Raw genomic sequence first — 13523 nt, 5'->3', positions numbered from 1 at the left:
TGCAGGAGTTAGGATGGGAAGAGCCCTATATTATGCACAGCCTGGTGGCCAGCTTCTTAACTGGTGTAAATTGCTTCAGCCCACTTGGTGTCAGTAGAATCCTTTGAAGTCAATGGAGCTACACCAGGTTGCACGCACTGAGGACCTGTCCCTAGCCAAAATGACCCACAAGATATCAGGTTTGCCTTATCATTTAAGAACAGAGGACTGGGTGGGAGGCACAGGAAGCTTGTTGCCCTGCCTCAGGACTTCCCAACACCTGCTCCTTCCAAGAAGGCAGGAGTCACATGCTCGGGATGCACCTGGCCAATCAGGCAGGGGAAAGGAGGGAATGAATTCTCTGATTGCCTCAGACAATTAGTTTCCACCCCAGCCTACGCTATTTGCTTGCTATTATCTTAGCATAAATGGCTGTAAACTGTCTCACTAATGTCCTCTGTTATTCTGCACTATGCATATGTATGGACAGATCCATATGGATGTGCCACAGCTTGACTGCATGATTTATTCCCCTAAATTGTCCTTGACCTTTCTGCCTGTCCAACTGGCTCTGCTTGAGTGGAGTCATGGTCCATGCCCTCCCTGCTGCACTGCCAGCACCTTCACTTCTCCAGTGTCTCTGCAAGCTCCTGCCTCTTGCTGCTCTTCCAGCATATGTGAAAGCTCCCTCAGATGCTGAGACTCTTATGTCTGGTGTACTTATCTGCAAAATAATGCAATGGGAAGAAAAGGAGCTGACTGCTTTTGGGAGCCAAGGTTTTTAAGGATGCTTATAAAGTATAATGTCGCATTTCAGATTTCTGTGAATAGTGACCATGCTCTCATCTGGGCACTGCCCCCACTGCTCCAGCAGCTCAGCATCTGGTGGCAGGCTAGGCATTGGCATCTTGTAGCCAACACAGAAAATTGTTGCCAGTGTCTGAGATGTCAGGGGAATGTACCTCTGGGGCTGTTCTGTCCACCACTGCCCAAAGGCAGGCATGGTGACAGGCTCCCTAGATCAGCTGTACCCTCCATGGATACGGCTGCCTCGAAATGACTGTTGCTGCAGGGAAGTGTCTTCGCTTACCATTTGCTTCTAATTCAAGGCTGAAAATGCTCCGTATGAACTCATTTAGCAGACCTCAAGCTGCTGCCAACCAGAACAGGTTAGTGGTGTAACAGGAAGCATGCATTTCCCTTTAGGGTGGGTGTGCTGAATTTGCATTGGGGGAGGTCATCTGCACTGGAGCGAAAGGTTCACATGGATTCAACATAGGGATAGGTGGCGTGATTGGCTGGATTTACAGGGGTTGGGGTCTACTGGATCTGCCAAAGGGATCAGATGGATTTGCCAGGTACTGACATCATTGCTGAGATGATCAACAGGAATCCGAGAGGATTGGAATCAGCAGGACTGAGAGGGGTGAGAACCACATGGATTCTAAGTGAGGGGCAGTACCAGTTGCATCTCCTGGGGTGAATATGGCATTGCTTTTCTCTAAAAAGAACCTTCTTCAGGAGGGTAGCTGCACTAGTAGATTTAAAGGGTCACTCTATTAACTGTGCATATGCTAAAGAAAGCAGGTTTCCAAAGCTGTGTTGTAAATCACATCTTTGCTCTTTTAGCCATGAAATTATTAAAACTCTCATTTCCTTTTCACCACTAACACAGTTTTTCTTACCTGAGCAGTGAAGAGAGGCTAGTCAGTTACTATGAGTTTTTAACGATTTGCTGACTGTGCTCTCAGTGACTCAATTCCACTTCTAGTCCATTTCACTTTTAAGTTGCCAAGCATGAGGACAGCTTTCTCAGATGAAGTTGGACAGCAAGCTTGTGGCACTGGTGGGAGTGGAACCCAAGCCTAGGGACAGAACTTACACATAAACCAGTATAAGTGATCAGAAATTGGTTCAAATCTATAACACGACAGAAGTTCAGTGCACAAAAACCACTCTCAAAATGGCTGAAACCAGTTTAAGATAAACCTAGATGGAAGTAGTATCAGGCTTATTAGATTTAGGTTTAATTAGTTTATTGAACTTCTGTCCCAGATCCCCTCCAGATTCAAGTTAACTTTCAATCCCCCAGCATCCTAGGATGCTTTGCACCTCCTCTGCAAACCACCACCACCCCTTGCAGGTTGGGTGGGCTAGCCTTGGCCCCACTGCCTGCTCTAATCAAGCAGGGAGGCATGCTCTAGCATTCCCTGGCTTTCTGGCTTGGGCATTGCAGACATGTGGCTGCATTTCTGGAATCAAAAATGAATGTCTGTTCACTGGCTTATTGGTTCAATCTACACAGTTTAAACTAACCTGTGAAGACTGAATCATTTCAGCCTCAGGCTTTTTGACTATCTGTACTTAGCCCAGAAGTTCTAGCAGCCAGTCCTGTACTTTCACTGCTAGGCGCCATTCCCATCCAGGTGATTTGATTCTGTTTCTCAGTATTTTAGGGACATTGTTGCTGAATAAAACCAGATTATAGTTCTGTCCTGGAATCAAAGTAGCTCACACAGTGGAGCTCCTGCTATGCACTCGGGCCTAAACCTAGAGCTGTGACTGAGCAACAAACAGCCTCTTAGGTCAGGCCTATGAATATCCTAGCACCACCACTGCTCTGGTCATCACTACTGAAGCAGTTTCCTCTGGTGTAAAGAATAACATAAAGCCGGGTGCTTGTCAGAGAAGAGATGTTTCCCATCACATCACATTAATGTAACTCCATGCAGCAGGCACATCAGGCCCATCATCCCTGTACAAAATCCGATAACCACTGAAACACGATTGGCCACTTGATTGGAGAGCTGATTTGATCCCTGGCTCCACATTTCTCTTTGCTCAGGCAAGGCCTAGGTGCAGCATTTGACAGCAGGTTTTTTGAGCCCCCTGAACTAAAGGAACAGGAGCCCATGATTTACTGACAGCGCATTCCTTCTAGCCCTCATTATGCTGGTTTGGGACTAAGCACTATTAAATAAACATGCATAGATGCCAAAAAATAGCAGTGTCCTTATTTTATACAATTTGTGTTCAGGCTTTGAGGTCTACAAGTATTTGGACTCTGGTCAGCAAACAGTACTCCTCCCTGTGTCCTGTTATCCTAGTACCTCTCCCTGAGGTGCTTTCCATAGTCCTGTGTTATGTCCTTTCCTATTCCTTTCTGTCACTCATTGTGTTCTGCTTCCCATCCCTTTCTTACACTTTCCTCTTCCTCCCCCTTTCCTGACTCTCTCAGTTCTGAAATAACCTTCATTGTCTTTGTTTTTAGAGCTCATCAGGTGCTCACTCTGATGCCCTAGTGAGGTGGAAGTGCTTAGCTGGACAGAAAGATCTGTGGGTAAATTATCCGTCTCAATGATCTGACCACTGTTCTTGTCTCTTTGGCAGCAGGACAGACTCCAACAGGAAAGAGATCAGATACAGAACGCATGAGAAGGCCTTTTTGTGCCACTCCTGAAGCAATGCTCTAGAGCCACCAGGACCATGAAGGGGCTAGGAGATAACAGAAGCCGCCACCTCTCTGATAACCTGGACTCCCCTCAAGACTCTCTCTATGCCACCCAGGACAGGAACCCATATCTCCTCAGCCCCACTGACTCCTATACCATGGACCCCCGGTTTCCAGCCCCAAATTCCCTCCATGGCGACTGCCTCCTCCCACTCAACAACCAGATTTCCAACAGCAGCACTTTCCCCCGGATCCATTATAACTCGCACTTTGAGGTTCCAGATGAGAACCCCTTCCCAAGCCATGCCCAAGCCACCAAAATCAACCGCCTCCCTGCAAACCTCCTGGACCAGTTTGAGAAGCAGCTGCCCATCCACAGAGACGGCTTCAGCACCCTCCAGTTCCAGAGGAGCGATTCCAAACACCGGAGTGAGAGCCCTGGGCGCATACGGCATCTGGTCCATTCAGTCCAGAAGCTCTTTGCCAAGTCCCAGTCCCTAGAGGGCAATGCCAAAGGTAGTGTGAATGGTAAGAAGGGCACTGATGACCCAAAGCAGAATCGAAGGAGCAAGAGCAAAGACCGGGCAAAGACCACTGAGACAAAACGCAGGACCAGATCTAACATATCAGGCTGGTGGAGCTCAGACGACAACCTAGACAGCGACACCTGCAATTACCGCAACCCCATGGGCCTCATGACCTTGGGTAGGCAGCCAGACCACAGCCAGCCTAGGTACTTCATGCATGCTTATAACACCATCAGTGAGCACATGCTGAAATCCTCCAAGAGCAATAACGACCTGAAGGTCACCCCCTGCACCAGCATCCCCATCAACAATGAGTCCAACTACATCAAAAGGGGCTCCTGGTCCACACTCACTCTTAGCCATGCCCGGGAAGTGTGCCAAAAGGCCTCCGCCACCATTGACAAAGCCCTGTTGAAGTCCAAGTCCTGCCATCAAGACTTAGCCTATCATTACCTGCAGGTGGGTGCAAAGCAGGGGTTTGCTTCTTGTTTCATATACATGTGACATGTACTGCTTTACTGGGGTGGGACTCTCACAGCCAGGTGATGGGCACTGCGTGGAAGGAGGGAATGAATGGGTCTTACCTGAAAGTTGATCTGTTCCTGTTACTTCATCCATCACTCCAAATTATCCTGACCCCCACTTAGAGCATCACAATCATTTCCACAGCAGTCAGCTACCAGTGGGGGGGTTTATATTTTTAAGCAGAAAATAAACAGCAACTGAGGATGAAATCAGTGTCAATTTTTCAATGAATCTCATTTACAATGTGTGGGAGCAGCTTGGTGTACCTATGCAAACCCACATGGGCTGCTACAGAAAGGGGCCTCCCTGGACTTAGTGGCTGACCCCAAGTGCCCTTGCCCAATTTTCTTTTCAGGCAAAGACCCACTATAGTTAAGACTAGGGGTGCACCGATGAAGATTTTTTTGGCTGATGCCAATGGCTAATTATTAACCAGCTATATTGGCCAATACCAGCCTGATTGCCGATATGCAGCCCAGCAGCTTGGAGAGAAGCATCTGGCTAGTAAATCTGTGAGGGGGAAGGGGCATGGGGGAGGGAAGGGTGTGGGGGCGGGTTAGATAGAGGCCTCCATGGTGAGGGAGGTAATGGAGCAGGGGCAGGCATTGCCCAGTCAGGGTGGGGCAGGGCAGGGCACAGGAGAGAGACACAGGTGGGTGGTCTGGGGAATGGGGACAGGGGGAGGCACCCCACTGCTAAGTGGTCCCCCAGGGGAGGCATGGGGAATATGTGCCCCTCGGATTTGTGCATGGGACGGAGGTGGCTGCCCACTGTGGGCTTGGGGCCAGGGGCTATGCTGGCCTCTTTCCAACGGGGGAGCCAGGCTGAGGCTGCATTAAGGGTGGGTGGCGGTGGCAGCACTGGGGGGGGGTGGCTATGGAATGGCTACATGGAATTTTGGGGTGGCTGTAGCCAGCACTGCTGCCACTCCCACCCCCCGCCCTGCCACCATTTTCCCTGAGCACAACCCCAGCCCAGCCCCCCCAACCTGGAACATGCCAGCACAGGCCCTGGTCCCAAGTCCACAGTGGGCAGCCTATGTCCACCCCATGCACAAATCCAGTAGGCACATACCCCCCCATGCCTTCCCCAGGGGACAGTGCAGTGGCAGGGAGTTGTGTCCCCCATCACCGGCCCCAGCCCCATTCTCTCCCTCACCATGGGGGCCTCAGTTTGACCCCTCATACCCCTTCCCTCCCCCACGCCCTTTCCCCCCAACTAACTTACTGGCTGAATGCTGCTCTCCAAACTGCCAGACTGCATTCCTGGCTGAATGCATGCTGTGACTCCACACATGCATGCAGCATTTATTGATGACATTATCAGTTACACCAGCCAAATAAAGCCAATTGCTAATAATGTCAATTTTCCTTTTACTGGTGCTGATCCGATATGGACTGATATATTGGTGCACCTCTCATTAGGACCCTTCAAAGCAAAGCTGTGGCTTTAGACAGATGTCTTTGGTCAAGGCTCAGAACATCAGGATATACCTCTGCTCACAACTGAATCGATGTGATGCTCTGTGGTCATTACACACTTAACACAGTGAGCTCCTGGCCCATGATTGGGGCTCCTAGTTGCATTGTTGTTGCTGCTAATGATGGTGATGACAATGACTCACCTTCTACTAAGGTCAAATGTTCCCAAAAAGGTATCTGAGTTGCAGCTCCAAACTCACAGTTGTGTATCCAGTTGGGAGCAACTGTATTAACAAGTGTTTCAACATGTGCTGTGTCTACCTAATGTGGTTAGTCCACATAAATGGGTAAGAGTCTATTAATACTACTAAACAGACTTTTTCTTTCAGCTCATGTGGGAGGGGCCTGTATTTTTAGCAGTGGAGGTCACAGTTTAAGTCCCCTTGTAGTGTATACTGTTTGGTCATTACATAAGCACATTTAAACACGCTTGATATTTTTAAGCAGGCAGCACAAAGCCAGCTGCATACCTAGACTGAGGAATAAAAATAAGTGGCCAGGCTTGGGGGTGTAGTCATGTGGGTTGTGTATGTAAATCGTACAAGTGCATTTTTAATACAGAATTGTCAATGACTCTTCTGGCTGAAGGCAGCAGGTTCACAGCATTTAGAGAGTGATGAATTATTGAAAAGCACTCAACTCATAATGCCTCACTTTCTTTTTCCAACAAATTAAATTACTGAGGGACCTATTGGATCAGGACTTTCATTAGCAAACATCATCACTGTTTTTCTTTGCATTCCCTTTGTTAAAGTGTTACGAGCTTAACTAATCAGCCACAAAAATACTCTCGCCAGCTCTACACGCACAACCTGGTGAAAACCAAAGTGCGAGTGAGACTGAACAAACTACAGAGATCACGCCAATGCACTGAGGCTCCCAGCCAGGAGGCCTCTTGAAGTCAGCTGGCCAGATGCCTGAGGCCCTTCCTCAGCCAGTATGACTTTGCTGGAAGCTTTGCCTGGGAATGGATTGCTTCATTATGCCGTAAACAGCAAGCTTCAATATCATGTGGATCTTGCCCCAGACCATGAGCACAACTATGTCATGAGGACTACAAGCAGCCAGCCGGCCCAGCACCATCCTTTGCACCTCTTGGTTGCTAGAAGTCAATGCAGTTCCACTGAAGTAGAAAGAAGACACATCTACCTGGCTTTCTTCCTGACCCTGGGTTCATCTTCAACAAAATAAGACCCCCCCTACTCTGGCTGTATCAGAAACCAACATTTATCTAGTGGAAACAGTTCAGAACAGCCCTGAGTATGTGTTTTATAGTTCATTGTCCTAAAAGAGCCAAGAGTGATGCTGAGGAAGCAGAAGGGTGCTGAGGCCCTCATTGAGCTGTCTAGGACAAATCCTGAGCCTGCCAGGTATAGCCAGGTGGGAGCAAGTGGGCAGAGCTGATGTCAGCAGCAGAGCCAGGGGCTGGAGGGAAGCGGTATAGCCATGGCCAGATAGTTACAGCAGCTGCGGACATGGTTTCTTAGACTCAGGCTAATGTACACAAGGTGACCACTCCATAAGGGAACCTTATTTTTAGGAGTAAGATGTGCCCAGCCACCTCTTCCTGCACACCAGCCAGGACAGTCACAGCAGGATGCTCTTAAAGAAGATCTCCATGTTGCCATTTTCCTTCAAAACTGAGCAGACACCTGCTACTAGGCCCCAGAAACACCATGGCCACTAGCTACCCCCCACCAGCCAGGAGGTCTGCAAGCTAAACAGTAAAGCCTCTGAGTGTGGCAAGGCCCTGAGCTTTCCACATGGTTTCAGGCATGAGTATTTGAGCTTCAATGGCTGTGTGAGTTTCTCACCTGAAGCCAGGCAAATTCTGGTGCTTTGGGCTAGGTTTGCCTTTAAGCTTCTGGAGTTCAAATCCCCAGTTCTATATGCTGACAGTGCCAGATTATGACATGCTGAGGCCCTAAACTATGTCCATCTTAAGAGGTCCTATACGAGAAAAATAATCCATGAAAATGTATTTCCGTGACATCTTAAAATGAATTATTGTTATTTCTGCACAAATTTATTAACTCAATGTGAATAATAACTGTGCAGCCATATATATGTATATTTTTGTCATATTAGAATGAAAATGTCCAGGTTTTTTTTCTTATTTAGATGCCCCTCATATTGTGAGGCCTGACCTAAGTTTAAGTAGCTTAAACCTAAATCTGGCACTGTGTGATGAACCTCTACAAAGCCAATCCAGGGAAAAGAGCTGCCCCAAACCCTGCACACTCAGCCTCCCAGCTCCCTCTGGGATACCTGAGGGCCTGAGTGGGGCAATAGGGCTAATTCCCTTTGGCTGTATACACAAGGGGCTAAATAATGGAGTGGCACTGATGAAAGCCCCTGTCCGGCCGTCCTTGGCCATGGAAGATCATGGGGACATGAAGCCTAGTAGGAGCTGAGGAAGGGGAAGCCGTGTGGTGAGAGCCAAAGAGCAGCTGGGAATGTCCTTTACCAAGGACATGTGTGGAAACCAAATAGATCCACTGCAGTCTGCTCTTCCATCTCATTACTCCTCAGGAGCAATAAATGCCCTCCCCTGACAGGCCTCTCTCCAGTAGCTAGGAAGTGGTGCACTGACTGAAATGACATCTCCCTGCTTCCTAAGGGACCTCTGTGCTCTGAGAGCTGAGGCAAAGGCTGCAATGACAGGAGCACAGCATGATTTTCAAGAGCAGCAGTGAGAACTGGAGATGGACCTGAACAGCAAAGCACCAGCCCAGACACGCAGCTGGACTTCCCCACAGGTCCAGAATGTGCACAGCTGGCATCTGGGCTCGAGACTCTAGAGAAGAAATTCAGAGCTCAAGCCAATCATCCTCCTAGTGAAAAAAGGGCTACAGTCCTATCATGACCTGACTGGAGCCCTGAAAAGGGGCAGCAGATGCTTTTATTCCACATCTTGTCCCTCACTGCTGTCTGGCACCCTCTGGTCTGCCAGGCCTGTACACAGGGATACTCCATGCAGGGAGGCAGGCTTGGATCCATTCACAACCTGACCACAAGGGTCCCAAGGCTCAGCTAGAAGCAGGGTCTCATGAACAGGCAGCCTCATTTTCCCTAATAAAAAATCGTGAATTCTCTGATAAAAACCCCAAAACTTCACTCCCCCCCACAATCTTCCTCTGGCACTGCTTGTGCCCCTCACTCCCCCCCACAGCCCCCCACATCCCTGATGGTACCCCACACCCACAGCCCCCTGCCCCCCAACCTCCCAGCTGCCAGGGCTACGGGGCCAGGGACCCGGGGCCACAGTCCCTCACCCCCACAGGAGGTGGCAGCTGCAGCAGCAGATCATAGCCCAGCTTCCCCCCACCCACTGCTTGCTGCCTGCATGCTGTGGGCTCGGGCGGGGTGGGCTAGCTCCCCACTGCTGCATGTACTACCAGGGGCCGGGGTGATCTGTGCCCCCCCAGATCTGTTTGCAGCGTGGGGATGTGTGCAGGCTGTAGGTTTGGGCTCCCAACCTGCTGCCCTCCCCCAGGGCCTCCACAGCCCAACAGGTGCAACTCAGAGCTGCAGGGAGCAGCAGGGCCACGTGGGGAAACTCATTACCACTGCAAGCTCCATGCTGGCCAACACATCCCCTGCCCACACAACAAAGTTAAAGGGCACAACCCTGCGCCACACCCCAGCTGCTGCTGTGCATGCAGAGGACATCTTGCCAGGGCAGTGTAGAGCTCAAAATGGTGAGCAGCTTCTTTGCACCGCCCCGCTGTGCCCTGCAGCACTGGGGCACACCCACTGGGCTGCAGAGGCCCCAGGGGAGGGCAGCAGGGTGGAAGCCCAAGCCCGCAGTAGGCAGCCTACCTGTACCCCCACCCGACACACAGTTCTGGGGGGCACAGGTCCCCCTGCCCCCTGGGGCTCTGCGCAGCAGTGGGGAGCTGGCCTCACCCCTTGCAACCCCAAGCGAGACGCCCAGGACCCTGTCCTGCTCCCTGCCGGGGCCCTGTGGCTGCTTATTGAGGCCCCAGGCCCCAAGCCTCACACACCTCCAGCTGGGCAACAGCCCCAGCCCTGCCCAACTCCCTCCCTCCCTATGTGGGCCTCAATCCCCCTCCCCCCCTCCACATTTACCTGCAGGAGCTGCTCTCCAGGCTGCCTAGCGGCCATGTGTATATACATGCACATGGTGCCCCCTGCCTGACTGCTCTCCTCCCGCTGGCCCCAGCCCCTTGCAGGCTGGAGCTCTACCAGCCTGCAGAGAGTTCATCCCAAAACTGCAAAATCCACGGGTTTCTTCAGTAAAATGAGAAATCCGCATTTTCCTTCAGTAAAGGGGAGTATCCACTTTTTGCTCCATTTTCCTGTGGGAAATGGAAAACCCAGATCCCCACTCATGAGGTTTCTAGTCCTGTTCTGAGATTCAGAGCCTTTAGATCAGGGTGGATTTGATTTTTTGTGCCTGAAAGCTCACAAAGAACAATTTTTCCATCTATTTAATTGTTCTAATAAAATATATCACATCTACCCAAAGAACCTTGTCTGCCTATGCTCTCTGGAGACACAAATCCACGGTTTGAGAACTGAAACTAAGCATCACAGAAATGCTTAATGGGATCTTCTAGTCTGCGCACTGAGTCCCATTGGGTAGAGCGGTTTTCTTTAATCTTTACTAATCTATAGAGGAGCCTCTGGGAATCCCATAAGATTGGGCCCCTAATATACTCCATGTCCTGTTGTGACCTATTTATAAAACTTCTAAAAAGGTTACATGAATATATTGTCTCAAGTAGTATATAATTAGAAATTATAATCCCTATTCCATGATGATATTTAAAAGTTTATAACATATCTTAAATTAAAACCATGTATCAAAAAGAATAAAAAAGTATGATTCAATTAAAAAATCTGATTTAAATTAAAAAATCCATTTTTTTTAAATCATTGATTTTTATCCACCCCACTTTAGATGAGCTGCAGCACCACATCTGCATTTCTGGTACTCTGGACTTTTGGAGCTTTCTGTGTGACTTGCAGTCCCCAGGTGCTCATCAAAAACAGAGGGAGTCTTCCTACTGTCAAAAGTGGGAGTTAGACTAGGTCTTTGCTGAGACTTAGAGATATAGGATGATATCATTAGCTCTTCAAAAAGGGAGTATGGAGGTATAGAATCAGTCTGTAAGGATGGAGAGAGGGAGGAGCATATTTTCTTTCTCCATTTACACTATATGCTAGAAGGACTTGTGTAGGCCAGTAGGTAGGGAGGGGAAGCCAGGACAGGAGTGCACTGACACCCACAAAACCGTACTGCAAGGAGAGGCATCATAAACTATTAAGCTGCAGAATGAGTACGGAATATTGGATTAAAGTGTCCAGAGTAATAGACCAATGTTTCTGTTTCTTTGGCTTTGGTGACACACAAGTGCCAGTCAATTAGCACTTTCAGTTCCACATCCTCTGGGGACAAGATAACATCAATGGGACCAGAGGAAGTTGTGAACTTTTGAGTCAGTGAGGAGCCTTAGCCAGCACTTCTGTAGCCTGTTTTATTTATGAACTCTCAGCAGCTGAGATTAAAGGGATGTGAGATGTTATTCAAACAGCATTTTATCTTGTTTGGAACCTTTGACCAAAGAGGTCCAAGTTGGGATTGGCTTCTCTGCTTGGTAACCAAATAAGATGGGATAACCATGTAGGGTTATGTGCCTCCTTTCCCCCTCCGAGTGTGTTTGCTTCACCTGTTACCAAAATTTTTCCCTTGCCTTAACATTAATGAATGGACTTCCCAAAATAATCTGTCGGATGATCAGCATCCCACAGGAGCCAAATTCCTGGCATCCTGATTATTGGGACACTGCAGGAGGTCCTTACTTTCTCTGATAATCTGCCTGGATAATGACCGTGGCAATATGTAGGTTAGCAATAGCAAGGTCTATAAAGGCTTTCCAGACCCTAAGACATGGATGTGTGATGAGGAAATATGCCCTGTTCTCAGAGAGGCCTGCAGAGGAAGGATAACTCCTGTGAAAAGTAGAAAAGCCAGTAGGTAGGTCAACCGCAAATGCTTCTTCTTGACTAGGAGGGTGCCCATGGGAAGAGGCATCAGAGCTTCCACTCAGAAGAGGTGACAGCTGGATTATGGGGAAGAGGGCTGGACTCCATCCTTTCTCATACTACAGAACAGGGCTTGGATTACTTTCTGCAGTCTGCTACTACAGTGATGGTATGAGATGGTATCAGTGATGGGTGGTAGTATGGAGCTTCTGGGGGAGGAGGATCCTTGCTGTTGGCAGCCTGTTTAGCATTAAACCTCTGCTAATATCTTATGGGCCTTGCTGAGAAGCAACCACTGAAGGCCCACTCAGCTTAAAGCAAATTCCTAGGTTTCCTTCCTCAGTTAGTGCAGAGATGTTGCTGTAGAAGCAGCTTTCTCATTGCACAGGAGTTCATCTTCTCAAGGACAAACTAAGCACTAGGTCTCTGACACCTGATTTTAGGGCCACAACACGGTCTAAGGCCCTATTTGGCCTTCCATGCTTAGCAGTCCAGCACATGGCTGTCTAACTTTTCCCTGTGCACACTTACTGCATACTGGCAGAGTTCCAGCGTGCAAAGGGCTGTGGGGAGTGAGAGGAGAGTGATCACTGTGATCATGCAGGGGGCACCATGTGTATGTACATGCACATGGCGCCAGGCAGCCTGGAGAATAGCTCCCACAGGTAAGCGTTGCGGGGGGCGGGATTGAGGACCTCATAGGGAGGGAGGGAGGGAGGGAGAGAGTTGGGCATGGCTAGGGCTGAGGCTGCTGCCTAGCCGGGTAGTGTGTGGAGCTTGAGGTCTGGGGCTGCAATGCATGGCCTTGGGGCCCCTGCAGGGAGCAGGATGGAGCCCCAGGCAACTCATCTGGGGGGCAGGGGCCGACTCCCCACCACTGCATATACTCCTGGGGGTCAGAGGGGACCAGTGCGCCCATATCTATGTAGAGTGGAGGCAGGGGCAGGTTGCCTACTGCGGTCTTGGAGCCCAGCAACCTGGCACTGGAGCCCAGCAACCTGGCACTGCATGGCAGAGTGAGGCCATGCAGGGATCTTCTTGTCACTGAGAACTCTGTGCTGCCCCAGTGAGGTGTCTCCTGCATGCACGGCAACAGTGAGGGGCACAACTGCACACTGCTGCCCCTGCTGCTGCCACGCACACATGAGACACATTGCCAGGGCAGAGTGGAGGTTGCAGCAGCAAGGATATCCCCGCACGGGCAGTGCTGGATCATACCTGCTGGGCTGCAGAGGCCCCAGGGGAGGGCAGCAGGGTAGGAGCCTGCAGTGGGCAGCCCACAACCGCCCATTCCCTGTGCACAATCTGTGGGGCACAGGTCCCCTCTGCCCCCCCAGAGTGCATGCAGCAGTGGGGAGCCGCCCCTGCCCAACCTCACAACAGGCAGGCAACAGCTGTGGGAGGGAGCCAGGCTCCACTCAGTTGCAGCAGCCGTTGACTCCTGCTGAGGGCAGGAGGCCGTGGAGCCAGGTCCCTGGCCCCATAGCCCTAGTAGCTTGCCCCTCCCACTCCCCCCCCCCAGAAAGGCGGGGGGGAGAGAGTTGTGGG

The 13523-nt window shown here is 50.1% G+C and overlaps 1 protein-coding gene across 3 annotated transcripts in view; it reads left to right on the top strand.

The window, feature by feature from the left end:
• The window catches only part of DLGAP4 (DLG associated protein 4), a 359708-nt gene that overhangs the window by 232544 nt on the left and 113641 nt on the right, over positions 1 to 13523 (top strand). For 2 of the 3 annotated variants that reach the window (XM_090064374.1, XM_090064373.1), the window contains one exon: positions 3370 to 4416. In XM_090064374.1, coding sequence (XP_089920500.1) covers positions 3466 to 4416 — 951 coding nt within the window. In that variant the 5' untranslated portion in view covers positions 3370 to 3465. The remainder of the gene's footprint in view (positions 1 to 3369; positions 4417 to 13523) is intronic. The other variant, XM_090064375.1, reaches the window with a different exon arrangement.

This window comes from Crocodylus siamensis, chromosome 10 (genome assembly GCF_052110815.1).
Source record: "Crocodylus siamensis isolate JL-2025a chromosome 10, ASM5211081v1, whole genome shotgun sequence".
Classification (NCBI taxonomy): Eukaryota; Metazoa; Chordata; order Crocodylia; family Crocodylidae; genus Crocodylus; species Crocodylus siamensis.
Note: the sequence above shows the minus strand (reverse complement) of the source record. Positions and strands in the feature narration are given on the sequence as shown.